The sequence below is a fragment of the Gobius niger genome (genome assembly GCF_951799975.1).
Source record: "Gobius niger genome assembly, chromosome: 10".
Taxonomy (NCBI): Eukaryota; Metazoa; Chordata; class Actinopteri; order Gobiiformes; family Gobiidae; genus Gobius; species Gobius niger.
Window position 1 is genome coordinate 18,743,557 of NC_136861.1, and position 13,448 is coordinate 18,757,004.

At 41.8% G+C, this 13,448-nt stretch overlaps 1 protein-coding gene across 1 annotated transcript in view; it reads left to right on the forward strand.

Annotated features, from left to right (window-relative positions):
• The window catches only part of baiap3 (BAI1 associated protein 3), a 57,280-nt gene extending 44,452 nt beyond the window's left edge, over positions 1 to 12,828 (forward strand). The window contains exons 22-34 of the mRNA XM_079564369.1: positions 158 to 281; positions 636 to 776; positions 2,271 to 2,366; positions 3,297 to 3,512; positions 3,630 to 3,698; positions 3,793 to 3,872; positions 4,983 to 5,091; positions 6,376 to 6,447; positions 8,353 to 8,436; positions 8,869 to 8,989; positions 9,067 to 9,190; positions 9,268 to 9,473; positions 11,400 to 12,828. Coding sequence (XP_079420495.1) covers positions 158 to 281; positions 636 to 776; positions 2,271 to 2,366; positions 3,297 to 3,512; positions 3,630 to 3,698; positions 3,793 to 3,872; positions 4,983 to 5,091; positions 6,376 to 6,447; positions 8,353 to 8,436; positions 8,869 to 8,989; positions 9,067 to 9,190; positions 9,268 to 9,473; positions 11,400 to 11,506 — 1,549 coding nt within the window. The 3' untranslated portion in view covers positions 11,507 to 12,828. The remainder of the gene's footprint in view (positions 1 to 157; positions 282 to 635; positions 777 to 2,270; positions 2,367 to 3,296; positions 3,513 to 3,629; positions 3,699 to 3,792; positions 3,873 to 4,982; positions 5,092 to 6,375; positions 6,448 to 8,352; positions 8,437 to 8,868; positions 8,990 to 9,066; positions 9,191 to 9,267; positions 9,474 to 11,399) is intronic.
• Positions 12,829 to 13,448: the final 620 nt, after the last annotated feature.

Sequence of the window (13,448 nt, forward strand, 5' to 3'; positions counted from 1 at the left end):
TGCTCGCCTCTAATCACCCCGCGTTCTAAAAGTCACCTGCAGTCGTTGTTATTTGTGAAATGCCAGACAGGATATGAGGATTTCATTTTCCTGTCCTCTGAAGATTGTGAAGGTTTATTGAAAAGTGCGATGTCCTCTTTTTTGAAAAAAAAAACAGGGATGCAAAGATGCTGGCGCTGACGGGGTTTCACAACTGGTTCAAGTCCTCCATTCACAAGTGGCTGCAGATAGTTCACGACAGGTCATGTGATAGGATCTGCAAAGCTGTGGAGAATGACAAGGTGAGGGCCGCCGCAGACAATACAACACTGCCTTGCCAATCATATACGCATGTTTCATTTTTCACAATACAGTACCAGGAAAACGTGATATTTTTGGAATGGTTGTGCAGTGGTTAGCAACGCAAGAAGAGAACATCAACCAATCACAATCAGGTTGTGTTTTGTTTCAGCTGGATGTCTGGTTAAAAGCTCTAGCGCCACACCTGTTGATTTGGCAGAAGTCCACACGCTTTTTTTCAGTCCTCTGTGTGCTGTGTGCCTTTTCCAACATTTCTCCCTCCGCGTGTCAGCTGCCATGTTTGTTATTCATATGGCGCGATACGGGTCATGAATCTCTCTGTTTTGTTATTTCAGCTGGAGATGGTGGGGCACGCCAAGCACAGCTCTTCGGCTTTGGAGGTGGCTGCCTGCTTCAGTCAGGTCAGAGAGATGTGGCAGCAGCTGTCCTGGCCCGACTCGGCAGGGGCCTTCATCTTCATCACCCGGCTGACAGACGTGAGTGTGCTCCCAGTGTGCTCGTCCTGATCACAGCAATATTATACCGCGAATCTACTGCCAACTCTGCCACAGACAAATGCCCTTTGACTTCAGTTGTTACATAGATAATATAAAGCCAGGGCTGAACTTTCCTTTTGTAAACACATGCTTCATTGGTGGGTGAAAGCAATGGTTACACTGAAGCCGGTTATCACAAACAAGATAGCTGCAATAGTGTTTCATTCAGCTGTCGCTTTTTGTTAAATCCTGTGACAGTGAATCACTTCCACAGAGCTTTGGCAGATTTGTAAACCTGATGCTCTTCTCTCTTGTAACCAGACATTTGACTGGACAATGTGCATAAATTGTTTCATCATTCGTCTATGCACTCTAAAGGTGTCTTTCCACATGCAGGTGCGTTTCAGTCCAAAGGCTGTTTCACCCACTTTGGTGAGCTTTTCCATAACAAAAGCCAGTGCCAAACCGGTCTGACCAGGTGTAGGGTTTGGGACCGATCTCTGGCTGTTGCCAAAGCACGCTAGGCCATGTCAGATGTGACGTGAACAGACTGCTGACCCCTGATTGGCAATGAGAGAGTGGACAGCCCTCACTATTGGGATTTAATGTTAGTAGCATTTAGCCGCTGTAGCTTACCTTCATAGTTGTATTCAGCGGTTTTCTTCTGTTTCAATACAGCTTGGCACTTGTAATGACGATCTGGTTAGAACGCTCCAGTGAACAAAATTACCAATGCAACTTTTTCCGGAAAAGTTACAGAGTACATTTTAAACCTTTAGAGTAAATTAGCATAATGTTTATTCAATAACTGTAAATAATGACTTCAGCCCCATGGTAGTGCTTAAGCTTTTCCTCCAACATTTAGTCCATTCCACGAGCTGGAAGCACGGTAAGCAAGTGGAGCAAGTCTCATTCCTTCCTTCTGGAGGTCCGTAAATACTAGTTTCCAAACAAGAAGAAAAGTGAGTCTCCTGGATGTGAGCCAAAACAACATCCCAGTCCAAGTTACTATTTTAGAGAGGGATATTGGGGGATATTGTGCATCCAATTACACAATGGAGAGAATTGGTTTCACTCAAACTTGGCTGTAAATACTGTTTAAGTGGTGCTAGCCCACAGTTAGCTTTGCCCGTTAGCCTGTTAGCTTCTTCTTCGTGATTCTATTAGTGTGTATTGCGCCTCCGGGTCAGATCTGGGAAAGTTGCAAGGGTCGTGTTCAGAGAAGAGACACCAGGGGGACCCCCCAATCATCCCATTAACACTTGTATTACCCCCAGAGGGACTACGAAAAGGATTTATTAAAGGTAAACAAGTTATTCAGCACTGCTTTAATTTACTTTCCATTGAAATCAGTATAGATACTATGCATATTCCCCCACTTTTTGTTTTTAGACCATTTCATATAAACCCTGCCAGACACATCTTATTTACACCATAATTACACAAGGAAAAGCAAAAAGATTTCATAACGCTATGACTGTTTTGTTTTGACAGAACTTCTGCAGTGAAGCCGTGTGCTACTCCGAGATGATCACTCGCAAGATTGAAAGAAACCAGCCGGGCCGAGACCACAAGAGCTTCACAGTGCAGGTAACGCCTGTAGCTAACGCGACCGAGGGCAGTGGGGGAGTGAACATGATGACGCGCAAACTAAAATGTCAGCAAGTGTCCTCCCAGGCAACACAGCGGCCACAGCAGGAGATGGGCAAGCTGATAGGTGCAAACAAACACAAACAAAACAGAAACAGCGCTCATTAGCGCATAGGAAGAGGAGGAGGAGAGGTGCCATAATATTTAAAAAGGAAATCAGGCAAAGTCATCGTAAAAGCTAGTGTGTGACTAATGTACTAATCAGGAATAATTCAGTTTAATGTAAAGCAGAGAGGACATGTGTAAAGTCTGTGCAGTTGTATATACTGTATATAGATAATATATAGATAATCATGCAAGTCACCCCTAGTTGCAGGAATTGGCTGCATCCACCTTGAAAAATGTGTATCATGAACAGATCCGTACCTACTAGGGTCACCCCAAATTACATCAGTAGATTGAAAAATAGGCTTATCACTACAATAGTTATATGTGGAGGAATGGGAAAGTAGCATAACTTGTTAAAACCAAGAAACCAATACCCATTTACTCGGATGTGTGCATGCACTCACACGCTCATGTTCGCACTGAGCTGCCCAAGATAACCACAGAGGAGACACATCCCACACCACATATGTATGTATAAGTAGCCGGGTTGATCGACTGATGTACATATATCTTCAGCTGATTCAAAACAAAATTGTGAGAGCTCAACACTTGCTTCGCCTGTTGTATGCTATGTACATTTATATCAACAGTCATGATCATGCCATATTTATCCAGTGATTAACTAATTTGATGTGTGTCTGTATTAAGTATAACACTGTACATCACTGTATGCTTCTAGCCCTGCTGCTTTTCCTTTCCCACATCTCCACCTTCTTTTCTTCTGCCTTTGTTTCTGTGGCTGCTCCTGGCATTTTTGCTCAGCTCTGCATCGCGCTGAACAGCATGGAGCACGTGCGGGTGTTCCTGGGCCTCCTGCCGCGGGACCTGGACTGGTGCGGCGTGGAGCAGGCCATGGAGGAGTCGTGTGGGTCAGAGGGGAAGGAGCAGGTCTACAAAGCTCTGAACGGACAACTCTACAACATGGATATGGACCTGCAGAGAGAGGCCAAACGGCTCATCGCTGTGCTCACGGACAAGGCAAACCAAACTAGTTTCTTTTATTTTTGAGATATTTGTTTTCATTCTTAGATATATTTAAATGACTGTACATGCATATTAATTGTAGATTCAAAATTGATTCAAATCTCTGTTCAGATGCTGCCTGAGCTGAAGAGGTACATCCAGCACATCAGCCTTTCCCCGGACTCCATCAACAACGACGAGGTGCCGCACGGCTCCCGAGAGCACTCATGTTTTTATCTTATTTAAATCAATGTGTGTGGTCAGTGTTTTGACATGAGGTAAATGATTTTCCCAGGCCGTGTCCCCTCTGATGAAGTATCTACAGGACACTATGAGCATCCTGACGGCCAACCTGGTCAAGGAGAATCTGACCAGGTGAATCTTTGCAATCATTACACACTTAACAAATTATAAATACGAGATGCAGAAAGGTCAGATCTGTGCAGCCAGAACTTCCTAAAGAGCATTCACACAGGGACTATGGATGCAAACTAGCTATTTAGCGATAAGCTGGAGCTGTACGCATCAGTCACTATGAGCTTAAAGGAACAGGCCACCATTTTTCCATACCGAGATATGTTCTTGCTTGAGCTTAGATGAGTTGATACCTGTCTGGTCTGGACCAAAGATGTTGTTAGCATTGGTCTCCCAGCATATTCCTATAGCTCCAAATGGGGTGAAGTTAGAAGTGACCAAGCTCTTCTACAGGCAGGCACATATACCAGACAGGTATGTATAAACTTGTCTAAGCTCAGGTAAGAACATATCACAGAACATTGTCCCTTAAAGATTCAACTAAACTTAACTAAACAAGCTATTTGGATGAACCAGGCCTCTATTGTTCTGCCTCTATTGTTCTGCATTCACTGCAAATGTGTGAACAAAACAATTCAAAAAATCCTTCCTCACCACCTTTTCAAAGTTTCATGGTCTGTTACATTCTTTCAGACTCGGATATTGATCTAGCCTTTGTGTCCTACTTATTCAGCCACTTTCACAATATGCTTATTATTCCTATTGCAGGTTGTTTGCAAGTCAGTATTTAACCTATGGCCTATTTGTTATTATATATTTAAAATTAAAAAATCTTTATATTTTAATGAGAATGAGAGGTAGAGTGATTGGTTATTAATCATTATCCTGGTGGGGTCTTTGCTTTGATAGGGCTGTGTGTGTCTCTCTGGACTTTGGGAATGGCAAGCAAAGTGCCATTGCTTGCACATTTCTCTTAACGTAGCAGTTTTTCATTACCAGATCTATTCCAGTGCCATAGAAATATAAAGTCACTTGTTCTTTGTCAAATTTGCACAACTTTAGTTTCACAAGTGTCACAATCTGTAGAGTACAGTCACAAATATCCAAAACTATTCTGAAAACAATTCAAAACGGAGACTTTTATATACACGCTAAGGCATTCTATGCAGTTGCAAGACACAGTAAGACTGAACGTTTCTTTTGAATGTTACCCTCATTATTTTCTCACAGGGTGCTTCAAGGCATGTGGGAGCTGCTGCTGAGGATGATCCTCGAAGCAGTCACTGAAAACAGAGGTGTCCAAGTGGAGTTTTACAACCGCTTTCAGTACACCGTGGAGGTTAGAAATAGTTTGAAATCCCATCTTTTTCCTCTGTGGTTGTCAAGTGGTGCCGTTTGTTTTGAAAGGATACTTGTCAAGCCATCATCACCGTTGTTGCCGTCACCTTTAATTAGCACCGAATGGGCTGTGGCTGCCTCGCAGGTCGTTAGCATGCATCAGATTTTCATGAAGCCTTGGGGAAGAAAGACCATGAAAGACAATTTACTATAATGGTCTGTTGTATATGCTATGCTAAGTGCACCAGCTGGACAAAAACGAGACAGATTTTTAGGTAAAGAATTCACGCCATGATAAACTTGTGGGCTCAGTTTTGAAAGCTACTGCCAGACAGGCATGGGGTCATGCTGTTTGTGACAGAATGTATTGAATTGATTTCTCTCACACACACACTCTCACTCTCTCTCCGGTCTATTCTCTCTATCTCTGTCTTTCTCTCTCTCTTTCACTCTGTCGTTCTTCTCTCTCTCGCACTTCTCTCTCTCTCTCCTCTTTGTCTCTTTCTCTCTCTCTCCCTCTCTGTCTCATTCTCTCCCTCTTTGTCTCTTTCTCTCTCTCTATTTGTCTCTTTCTCTCTCTCTCCCTCTCTGTCTCGTTCTCTCCCTCTTTGTCTCTTTCTCTCTCTCTCTCCCTCTTTGTCTCTCTCTCTCTCTCTATTTGTTTCTTTCTCTCTCTCTCCCTCTCCCTCTCTGTCTCATTCTCTCCCTCTTTGTCTCTTTCTCGCTCTCTTTCTTCCTCTCGTTCTTCTCTCTCACTCTTCTCTCGCTCCCTCTTTGTCTTTCTCTCTCTCTTTGTCTCTCTCTCTGTCTCTTTGTCTCTCTCTCTCTCTCCCTCTTTGTCTCGCTCTCTCCCTCTTTGTCTCTTTCTCTCTCTCTCTCTCTCCCTTTTTGCCTCTTTTTCTATCTCCCTCTTTGTCTCTCTCTCTCCCTCTTTGTCTCTTTCTCTCTCTCTCTCTCTCTCTCTCTCTCCCTTTTTGTCTCTTTTTCTATCTCCCTCTTTGTCTCTCTCCCTCTTTGTCTCTCTCTTTCCCTTTCTTTCTCTCTCGTTCTCTTTCTCTCTCTATTTCACTCTCTATCTTCTCTCGCTCTTCTCTCTCTGTCTTTCTCACTCTCTCTCTCACTTCTCTCTCTATTTCACTCTCTCTTCTCTCTTCTCTCTCTCTGTCTTTCTCCTCTCTCGCTTCTCTCTCGTTCTTCTCTCTCGTTCCTCTCTCTCTCCTCTATCTATTTCTTTCTCCCTTTCTCTCTCTCTCATCTCTCCCTTTTTTTTCACTGGGGAACTTAGACGCTGCTGCAGTTCTTCCACACTGATGGTGAAGGCCTTACAGTGGATGATATGAAGAGCGGAGACTTCAAGGTACGATAATAACCTATGGGCCTGTTATATAAGCTGTCATAGCAACTGTGTGTCTCTAACATAGCAGCCATATCATTATGACATTATGACATTTGTAGTGGAATAGACAGGACTTGACATTTACACTTGTTGCCAAATGTGTGGATTTCACTCACAGTGTGGTCTCGTTGCCCAGTTGGATTTTGCTTTATTTCTAGCCCATGAGCAGTACGTGTACACTGGCTTCTTCAGGTGGTTCTCGGGCCATCTGCTATTTTAGACTTTATTTATTTTTAATAAGAGATCATTCCATTTATACTTCAGTTTTATATTTCAATTATGATATATTCTTCCGGTTTAGAAATAGTTCACTCAGTTTAGACCTTATTTAGCCAATTTTACACCCTTTTAGACCCTGTTTAATTGTTATTTGATCTTGATTTAGGCACCGGTCTTCATGAACAAAGGGGCTTGAAATGTTTGTAAAGGACAGAATAAAAACGTGAAAACCCTACATAGACAACACTTCATTTTGTGTTGTTTTTTACTTGATGTAATAGACTTATTTTCTCCATACGAGCCTTCAAAGTGTTAAAAGCAGGAAATAACATGAAAATCATGTGGAGTACTGGGTTAGTGTCTTTCTAAAGCTGCTTGTTAAGTGTTCCCCTCCTGCAGTGGCCAGTACATGTCACAAAGAGAGAGAAGGTTGTGAATCTGCGACTGATGGCGCACATGATGGCCTTGTCGTGTATAATGCTGTTTCAGATGCTTATGTAAAGTCGCTTTACAATGAAGTATTATCAGCCGCTATTAGGATATTTTCAATATCGGGCAAAATCGGCCGATTAAAAGGCCGATATCTCCGGGACCGAAAGTGATAGAGACTTCCCGAGCTCAGTTAGAGCTTTAAAATGAGCCCTCCCACAACCACCACCACCTAGGCCTCAGGGGAGCGGAGAAACATCGCGGTGAAAATTGTTTGTCCACCTATTTTACATATTTCAGTTTATAAACTAAGCGCATAATATCAGAATCATAAAAGATAGAGACTCTTTTTGTTTTGGACTTTTGTCTTTCAAACAAGCTCCCTCTGAAGTAGCTACTAAACATAATTATACAGCGCCCCCTGCTGTCACAGTTCACAGCTTCATACACAGGATTATAGACAGTTCTAAAATTTGTGGTGCCAAAAATATCAGTGGTGCATATCGGCATCGGCCAATCAAAATACCCGATAATTGTTTCGTTTACTGAAAGGACAGTGTGCAGTTAAAAAGATGGCTGCACCAGATTTAGCACTCTGTTAATTTCCATCTGTAGTCCCCACATCGGTCGGCCAATATTTCAATATATTTCTATGATAGAAACCTTTACTATAATAATAAATGCTTTACTTTAGGCTATTTGAGAGATTTTAAAAAACGACAACATCAAACTAAATTACTTAAAATATCGGCCTTTATATCGGCTAGCGGCCATGCTTCATATTGGTATGGGTATCGGACCCCGAAAATCCATATCAGTTGGGCCCTACAATGAAGTACATTATTTATTCTCTTTACATACTTGGTGTCACTCACACTAGAGTCATACAGATGAGGATCTTTTACGGCTGCAAAAAAAGATTTGATGTTTGGGTTATTTTGTGGTAACTTGTGTTATTTATTCTGTATTCATTGAGTCACCTAATATTGCGATATATTGTGCAGCCCTAATGTCTGTACTGAATACTACCTAATGCCTAATTAATTTAAGTTTTTCTACCACATAATAAGCAGAGTCTTTATTGGATCCCTACTAGTCATTTAAGTGATAAACACGTAAGGCTTGAATCCACAATGTTTAAAAACAAGAAGAGCAGCTGTTCATTACGGTACGCCTGATTTGTGTCGTTGCATTTGACGTTTCCTTTTTCGGTTTTAGGCGCTGGAAGAGGAGCTGAAGCTGAACAAGTGCTCCTCCTTCGAGCTGATCGAACAGTACTACCAAGAGAAGATTTCCCATCAGGTGAGGTTTGGGTCGACAGCCGATTATTGATCCGGCCACATCTGTTGTCTTCTCTTCCCACTAATGCTGCCTGGACAAGTCAATGCTCCGACAGATTCATTCCAGCACTCCAAAGGAATGACTCGCCGCAACTAACATGTTATTTTTCCTCCCCAAAATGTGACGTTAAAAGGTTCCGGCAAACAGAGCAAATATAATCAGAGGACAGCTTGGGCAATGACTCATCTGTAAAACAAGAGTTGTAAATATTACATCTCTCTACAAGCAGAGAGTCCATTAGTGCGTCAGTGTTAATATGCTCTGGCTCAGAGGTCAGAGGTTGTGTTTCATTATTGTAAACAAGTTCTCGAGTCTGTTCTAATAATCTGACTCTACTGGCTGTGGGCTCGTTTTATTGATGTGGGTCATTTGAACCAGTATATTTTGTTGCAGAAAACCCTTAAACACACTCGCTTTGGTCGAATCAGTGTCAAGTGCTACTATGACGCTCCCGAGCAGAGGCTAACTGTGGAAATCCTGCATGCAGCGGATATCCTCGCACTGGACGCCAATGGTGAAAAAGTTAAAGAACTTAGTGCATTGTTTCATATACTGCGCCTTTGTATATTTATTTATTTTGTTGTTGTTCAGGTTTGAGCGACCCCTTCGTCATAGTGGAGCTCTGCCCTCACCATCTGTTCCCATTGGCCAAGAGTCAGCGCACTCAAGTCAAACTCAAAACTCTGCACCCTGTTTTTGATGAGCTGTTTTACTTGTAAGTCCTGCATTTGAACTTCCTCCTGTTCAGTGCATTCAGTGAGTTGTTTCTACCGGCGCTTTCTCTTTCCACAGTCACGTGAGCCCGGAGCAGTACCGGCACAGATTTGCCTGTTTGACCTTCACTGTGATGGACTATGACTGGCTGTCCACTAACGATTTTGCCGGCGAGGCTGTGGCTCCTCTCAGTGACTTCTGCTGGCCGGGGAGACCCAACGCTTCAGCGCAGGGGAAGAGCGTGCAGCCCTTCATTCTTCATCTGTCCCGCAGTAAACCCAGCGGTACATAAGATAACATGGAACTTCACTGACAGCTCTTAATAATACACAGTAAATAGCAGCAGATAGCAGGGAAGACGTGCATTAGGGTGGGTCACAAAGTTAACTAGGGTCAGATTTTGCCTTGTTCCAATTGATATTCTAAACACTAAAACTGGAGTCAAGAGCAGCACATTTAGGGGTGGCACACTTTTTCACAATTATGACATTGTTAACGATAGGCCTGTCGTGATAATTACTATATAAACTCTATAAGTAAAATGAAGGATGTTCTTCAATACAAAAGAATGCACGCTGAGACAGCTGATCATCCATCTGCCAGTCTTTGTCGTCTCCCTGTGCGTAAAACCAGACCCACAAAGAGAGTTTTTAAGTAAAACTTCCATCTTTAGCCTCGTCACTCGCCGCTCAATCCACTCTGTTGGAGGTTTTACTGAAGGCCAAATTAATGGCATGAGTATAACCCTGATAATGTGAGGTCCATTCTCACAGATGACAATCTAAAAAGTGAATTTCTTGAAGGTCATCAATGACAGCACAGAGAGAGCGTTGCCCTTATTAAATGCTCTCAACAATCTGTACGAAATGAAGAACAAAAGCAACTTTTGCTCCGCATTGTGCAAATAGAGAGAGATAAAGGATCAAAGAGAACAAAGTTATCATTCATCGAATATAGTTTTGTAACTGTTCTTATGTTGTGCAGGGAGACTGGGGAAATTATTAATGACCATAAAAATCTTTGCATCGTTCAAGTTTCTGTTTCCCACAAACGTTTTCTTAATAAGTGTGCCAAATAAAATAAAAAATAAACTCTATATAAAATTAAGTCACACTAAAATGTGGAGGAAGAAAATTAATGCTAATTCTGAAATTTCAAACATGTCAAGTTTAGAGAAGTTGATCAAATCTACTCACATTGAGGTGACCGTGGCACTGGTGGTCGAGCACTTTCCTTACAGCCAAAAGGTTGTTAGTTTGATCCCAGTTACAGTATGACCTGTGTCACAGTGTCATTGTGTCCAAATATGCCTGTGTGACTAGGTGTGTAAGTGACTTAAGATGAGGATTGGGAGGCTATACACCGAATGCACACTTTCCAGAAGCCTGTCAATTAATATTCTTATTTACGTGAAACTTAAAATATATTTAAAAGTTCAGTTCATTTCGGTTTATAGTTAGAATAGGGCAAAACAGAGGTTGGCATTCAGAACAGCAACACAGTATTCATTGACTCGGTGGTCGTAAGCTGTTATTGAAGCCACTATTGGGGCAAACTGACCATTTACAACGTAGCTGTAATGTGTTGTTCATGTCCTGCTCTTTTGTTTTATCAGTGCCCTATGCTGGACGAATGTGAAAATATTTCCTTTTAAGATGCCTCCAAGTGGCTGGAATCCACACAGGAATGGGCTAGAGACTTACTCTTTTTTTTCTACATACTCTGGAATTTATGCTCTACAAGGCAGGGGCCGGATTAAAACATCTCGTGGGCCGGATCTGTCCCGCGGGCCGCATGTTTGACACCCCTGGTCTATATGGCAATTATCGTGACAGCCCTACCTACTACTATTCCTATAATCTTGGACTGAATCACAAAGCCCTCTCAAGGCAAATCAAGCAAATTGTCTGGAAAATCTAGTTTTAATCCCAAGTTATGAGAATAGAATTGAAAACGGTGCTCCATGCTCAAACACAGTGGAAGTCGTCATTCTCCATCTGTCTCTCATTAACCCCTGTGGTACATATCACCACCCTGAGCTGTATCGTATTGTGTTTCTTCTTTTTCAATATCGTCTCGGAATACCACAGGGCATATAGATCTCAGTCTTCAACCCCCCCCCCTTTTATTGCAACCGAGACAGCCTTTCAATCGCGTTTTGTTTGTGTCAGGTGCTGTGACTGGTCCCATCTGTTTGCTTTCCCCTCCAGAGAAGCCAATCATGAGGATGCTGGACGCGCGCATCGGGGACAGGGAGGCGCAGGAGTTTGTCCGTCGGCTGAAGGAGATCGAGAAATCAATGGAGAATGAAGAGTGAGGAGCTGCCACGGCGTTTCTGTGATCCGTCTCACGACATGTGCTTTTGTACTGGTACTCTGTTTACAGTATACACTTTTTCTATGTAGGGCTGCACGATTCGAGTGGGGGGGGGGAGAAAAAAACAAAATTTTACGACTACTTTTACCATTGTAACTAGATTAGTGTTTGATTCAGTCACATCACTTCAGAAGCATTTACATTTGAGGAAAGACTGACATATGCACTGCTGAATTAGCAAAAGAGTAACATGGATACAGACCACGCATGTTTGCAGTGGTCTGGACTCCAAAGTTAGCTGATGGTAAATCCTTTTTTAGACACTCATATGACCTAATATAATGGCAGTTTGTGATTGTGACCATTAGCATTGTGATTGTGATTCGATTGTGATTAATTGTGCAGCCCTATTTTAACGTTGTTTGTTCAGTAACTATACCAAAATGAAAATATAGAACGCTTTTTATCCTACGACATGTTATAGGAAAAAGCTCTCTGTCTTTTCCACATCCACATCCACTGTGCAAACCGTCTCACCATATTTTACAGGTTTACAGATTATCCTAAATGTAATCAGTCTATATTTTTTGTAAAAGTAACAAATGTCTCTGTTGTATAATCTTTGATATGATAGACCTATTTTGTGAAAGTAGCGTAAACCGACCAGTATCATTTTAGACTCGATACCTCAGACTAGTTTCAGGAGGGATGTTTTGTGAAGTCAGTGCATGAAAAAGTCTTATCTGTGGCGCTTGACACCACACATATAAACTTCACCAGGAAAATCCAAAAGACAACACAAAGATGTCTCCTGAGAGGCGCACCGTGAGAAAGTTGGTGTTTTTAATATCAGTGAGACGGAGGGGTACCGCTCCCTCCCCCGAGGCGGAGCACACGAGCAGGTTCATTCAGCTGCTCAGATTGTGCCGCGCTCGGCTCAACAGGTCGCTCGGTAAAGGCCAAAACTGTGAGAGCAGTTCTCTTACCACCATTCTATTCTTTGTTGTGAGTTGTTGAGTTGTTGGAAAAAAAACATGGGCTTTACACCCAAAAGTGTCACACACCCCAAAACCCTTAGACTATTATATCAGTTTTGTCTATTGAACACACATATTGCATAGATGATGAAGAAACCGTGAGTGAGGTTCTATTTTAGTTGTTACTGTGTCTTGCTTGGTGGGATTTCTAATTATGGCCAGACTTTGAAACCTTTATTTAGAGAAACCCATTTGATTGCAGCAAATGAGCGTGTGCAGTAAGAGAAGTTTTTAAACACCGTCTTAATGCCATGTGATTAGGCAAACAGGGCTAATGAGAGGTCCACTGTCTATCGTTATAGATATGTTAGATCTATCTAACTTTAAACATTAATATAAACCAAGTGTAGCTTCATTCTCTTACAGCGCAGTCTTGAACACAAAATGCACACATTGCTGGGTTGCAGGTTCTTGAATGATGATGTCAAAGAACCCAGTGGGGCACAAGTCATATCTAAAAAGAAAATGATCATTAATATCAGTCACTGGGTCCATGATCTCTCTGTACAAGACCAAAAATGTCCTCAAAAACAAAATAATTGTTCCTCTTTACAATATTATATGCCTTTAGAACGCTGCTATGTCACCTAAAACCCAGCAATTAGATATTTTTTCTCACCATTTCCACAATAGCGTGTTGTCATAAATGTATAATAACAATATAATAATTTTAAAAAATATAATTGGAAAATGGAAAATATAATTTTGTAATTCTATTTATGAGATGATGTGAAAGACTGAACACTGAGTGCCTGTTCTTCAAATGATTCTACTCTGTATTTGGCCACACATTAAAAAACTCAAGCTTAGCTTTTACGTCAGGTTTACTATTGTGGATTGTCATCGCTTGTTTATGAAGTCTTAATTATTTAAGTATTGACTATGGAATAGCTATATCTATAAACA